This window comes from Scylla paramamosain, chromosome 4 (assembly GCF_035594125.1).
Source record: "Scylla paramamosain isolate STU-SP2022 chromosome 4, ASM3559412v1, whole genome shotgun sequence".
Taxonomy (NCBI): domain Eukaryota; kingdom Metazoa; phylum Arthropoda; class Malacostraca; order Decapoda; family Portunidae; genus Scylla; species Scylla paramamosain.
In genome coordinates, this window is record NC_087154.1 from 34,942,027 (window position 1) to 34,947,026 (window position 5,000).

At 40.3% G+C, this 5,000-nt stretch overlaps 1 protein-coding gene across 1 annotated transcript in view; it reads left to right on the plus strand.

The window, feature by feature from the left end:
- Positions 1-2,896: 2,896 nt before the first annotated feature.
- The window catches only part of LOC135100153 (collagen alpha-1(VIII) chain-like), a 4,958-nt gene continuing 2,854 nt past the window's right edge, over positions 2,897-5,000 (plus strand). Inside the window, exons 1-2 of the mRNA XM_064003120.1 lie at positions 2,897-3,592; positions 3,693-3,731. Coding sequence (XP_063859190.1) covers positions 2,939-3,592; positions 3,693-3,731 — 693 coding nt within the window. The 5' untranslated portion in view covers positions 2,897-2,938. The remainder of the gene's footprint in view (positions 3,593-3,692; positions 3,732-5,000) is intronic.

Consider the following 5,000-nt stretch of genomic DNA (forward strand, 5'->3'; position numbering starts at 1 on the left):
ATCTTTATTCTTTTCATGTTACTTTCGTTCAGTCATTTTGTTGGGCGCGCTAAGTATCAGATATTAATGGATGAAGATCGGCTTATTGCGGAAGCTGTAAGCAGGAACTCTTAGCGGAGGTTGGTAAACAATAAATGTCACCAGGTGGTTAGGGTTGACAGGAGTAGCAACTAGAGAGATAATGAAAAAAAAAATAGAAATGATGCTGAAAGTCTGTGAATAGACCAAAAAGAAACATAACAACGGAGGAACTTGTCACTAGACGGAGAGAACGGGAACAGAATATGAGTGAAAGGCGATCTGGATTTTTCTGTAAGACGAAGAGCAGTGATGTTTGTCATTACTGATGTTGTAACACACACACACACACACACACACACACACACATATACTGAAAGCAACTCATCACAATTTCAACATATTTTCTTCACTCGGACATGGCTCTCCACTCGCATTGTGGTCTCTTTAAAACTTGAAATCTTTTCTGCATTCATCAGATCATTCTGTGATGCTCAAACTTTCATGTTAACGGTCAAGTACCGAAAGGTTTCGAAACAGCTAACCGAAGCGATGCGACTCACTGTGGTCAGTGCCGCCGTGGATGTTGTGTGATGCATGTGTGCTAAATTTTGTGCTTACTCTAAGGAAATGACCACGCACAAACGAACGCAAAACACAAAACGTTAGAAGGCAGGATTGCTAATCTTCGTCATCTGCACCAACAAATACACATATGCAGGAGTACTTGACATGAAGTCTCTTCGTGCATATCTTTTGTCGGTTAGGTGAGTAAGGCATAGTGGTTTCCTGGTCGGACCTTTTGTATATTTTGGTGGGTTAAGAAAATCATAACAAAAAAAAAAAGAACATGCTTTCATAACAAATCACTACGTAAAAAGAAGAAAAGAAGAAAAGAAAATGGAAAAAGGGTGTTAATACCATAAAGCTATATTAGAATGAACGCTGAGATCCATCTTGACTGACACTGGCCATGATATTTAATGCCTACTTCAGTTGTGCATTAAGAGACAACGAATGAATGTTTTTTGATGTAACACCAAAGTTTTTGTTTGATATAAAGGATGAAACAGCTCGCCGTTACCTTTATCATAAAGACAATGGGGTGGAACGTAGGGAGGTGTGTGTGTGTGTGTGTGCGCGCCAGTATCAAGGGTTTCCAGATGAATGGCTCCAGAGGTCACCAGATGATCAAATTTGAGTGGTGGTGGCGGCCGTAGCGGGGGTGGTGGTGATAATGATGATGGTGTTTTAGCGACAATTAATTATGCTAATCTTGTTGATGGCTTAGCGAACTACATTCATAATTGGATGTGGTTCTGTTAATCATAGGATGAGGACAAAATGATCATGTTATGGTTTTTAGTCATTAAACTGGGCGTGGTTGACTAAGTTTTCGTGTCAATTGATTCACAAATTTTATGGAATAGAAAAATATATGCATTAATCTTTTGAAAGACAATTACCTGTGAAGTACGCGGAGGTTGAAAATGATTTATTGTTGTGTTGTGTGGACGCATCTTTCATTTATTATCTTGCCGAAGAAAAGCACAGGTTCATTGGATACAAAGACAGGAAGAAGAAAAAGAAGAGAGAGAGAGAGAGAGAGAGAGAGAGAGAGAGAGAGAGAGAGAGAGAGAGAGAGAGAGAGAGAGAGATTTACAAGACGCAATAGCTGAAAGACACCGTGGTTTTGGTAGTATTCATTGTCCTGCTTCCATGTCCGGCGCTCCAAGATGTAGGAGAAGCGATCAAACGTCCGCATACAAATGACATGAACAATTCCTTTTACCTCGGCGGCGAAGAATTCCGTAGAACCAGAGACTGTAGTGTACACACACACACAAACACACACACACACACACACACACACACACACACACACACACACACACACAACACACAGAAAACAGCTGATACCTACATGAGATAAACGATCTCACATATCAACCGCCAGATCTGCTGACCTCACCTCATACCTGCCATACCTACTCATACCTACCTTGTCAGTCAATTGGAGACTAACCTTTCTACAGTCCACACAAAGCTCTTCCCTACGCCTTTCCCAACACTGAACAAAAGCTTAAGCAATAAACCAAAGGAACGACGTATGTAGAACACTTAATCTCCACAAGATCTTTTCAGTGGTCAGTGTAAATAGTGCCAGGCAGTCCACACAAGCCTATGACCTCCCTCGCCGGCCTACTGGCTTCTCTTTGTTGTTGTTGTTGTTGTTGTTATTGTTGTTGTTGTCGTCATATGTTTCTTCCTCCTCCTCTTCGTCCTCCTACTTCCTCCTCCGTTAGGCCCAGTATGGATGTTGCTGTCTGTTCTTTCTTTTGTATTCCTCCTCCTCCTCCTCCTCATGCTTCTTCTTCTTCTTCTTCTTCTTTTTCATCATCATCATCATCAATATTCATATATATATATATATATATATATATATATATATATATATATATATATATATATATATATATATATATATATATATATATATATATATATATATATATATATATATATATATATATATATATATATATATATATATATATATATATATATATATATATATATATATATATGAATATTGATGATGATGATGATGAAAAAGAAGAAGAAGATATATATATATATATATATATATATATATATATATATATATATATATATATATATATATATATATATATATATATATATATATATATATATATATATATATATATATATATATATATATATATATATATATATATATATATATATATATATATATATATGTGTGTGTGTGTGTGTGTGTGTGTGTGTGTCCGGATATGACGTGGAACATGCCTCGACAGTATTTTCGTGTTGTGACTCCGTAAGAAACATAGTAACGTTGTCAGAATTGCTCAGTACCAGTGCTTGTCTCAGCATGGCCGCACTGACGCTGCTGTTGGTGTTCATCCTTTACGCAGGAGTTACTGTCGCTACGTCGAATGCATCCCTTCCACGTGGACCAAAAGGCGATATAGGTGCTCCTGGTTTCCCTGGCCCACCTGGGCAAAAAGGCGAAAGAGGTCCTGAAGGTATCCCTGGGGAAAAGGGTATGCCAGGTAGAGATGGTTTACCTGGTCCTCCTGGGCCTAAAGGCGACCATGGATTACCTGGCCAACAAGGTATACCGGGGCAGCATGGTTTTCCTGGAATGAAAGGGTCCCCTGGATTGCCTGGTGGTTTACCTGGTGAAAAAGGTGATATTGGTCTACCTGGTGAAAAGGGCTTTGCAGGTTTGCCTGGATTGCCTGGTGGTTCACCTGGTAAAAAAGGCGAGGCTGGTCAACCTGGTGAAAAGGGTTCTCTTGGTCCCAGTGGTTCAAAGGGACTTGACGGTCGGCCGGGAATACCGGGACGACCGGGTCTCCCTGGTCCCCCGGGTGCTCCAGGCATCGTGTACTGTTCAAAGCATTCGAGTGGTCCATCGGATGAACCCTGCCCTGATCCATGTGACACTAGGGTTGGCGATCAGTGCACCAAGAACCAATACTGCTATAAACTCCGGAACGCTTTGGAAAGAGAAGTGAAATACTAACGAACTCGAACACATCCTCGCTTTCGGACGTAAAGACGTATCTACCACCTGGTCGTCCTCACTCCCGAAGTTGCAGGGTCCTTCCTGTGCTCCTCAGTTCCTGGCTGAATCCTCCATCTCCTCACTCTCGAAGACTGTGAGGATCTGCAGATTATGATGGTACATATGTAAAACAAATGTACAGATGGTGTCATTATAAGTGTTTTGGCATTATGGAAAGATATACAATCACCATATAGGAAGAGTTGCAACCTTCGTAACTGATACATGGACTGTATTTTTTGCCTCAACAATGAATGCTTATCAGAAATATTCTTTTATTTATTCCAGTTTAAACCCTCTCTCTCACACACACACACACACACACACACACACACACACACACACATACACACACATGACACATGCTGCCGCCTGACGCGCCTCGCCCGGTCCGTGCCACCAGACACCACAAGATAACGCCCCTAAAGGCGACGCGCACGGACCCGTACAGACTCAGCGCGATTCCCACCATGGTGCGAGCCATCAATCAATAGTCCTTTCTAGATTAGACTTACCTTTAGGATTAATGTTAAGTATTTCCCCATCCCCTCTGTACATTTTCATTTTGTTAACTGCCTAAATAATAAACCGTTTATTATTATTATTATTATTATTATTATTATTATTATTATTATTATTATTATTATTATTATTATTATTACACACACACACACACACACACACACACACACACACACACACACACACACACACACACACACACACACACACACACACACACACACACACCATTCACCAAGTGTACATATAGAATTTACTCATACACAACCGATCTCACAATCTGATTTCCAGATGATTGATTTACTCATCCACATCCTCATAGAGGAATAATTAAAGACGCGTCTCAATGTCTTTGCTCTGCTCACCAAGCAAGAGGACAAGTGCTGATGTGGTGCGGCTAGAACTGTACTCAGGAGGGCAGGCTGTCTGGAAGTGTGCGCTGTGGTGATGAACCCTGTCGCTCTTCCGGTAGTACAGCAGCAGGAACAGAAATACAAAGCAACTTAAGAATTTATCACTTAGGTTCCTCCTCCTCTTCCTCCTCTTTTTCCTTCTTCTTCTTCTTCTTCTTCATCATCATCATCATCATCATCATCATCATCATCATCATCATCATCACCATCATCATCATCATCACCATCATCTTCTTCTTCTTCTTCTTCTTCTTCTTCTTCTTCTTCTTCTTCTTCTTCTTCTTCTTCTTCTTCTTCTTCTTCTTCTTCTTCTTCTTCTTATTCTTCTTCCCTTTCCCTTCATTTCTTTCTCATTCACCTGCATCCTTTGCTTCTGTTTTCTCTTATTCCTCATCCTACATCCGGCCATATGGGCAACTGGATTCTAT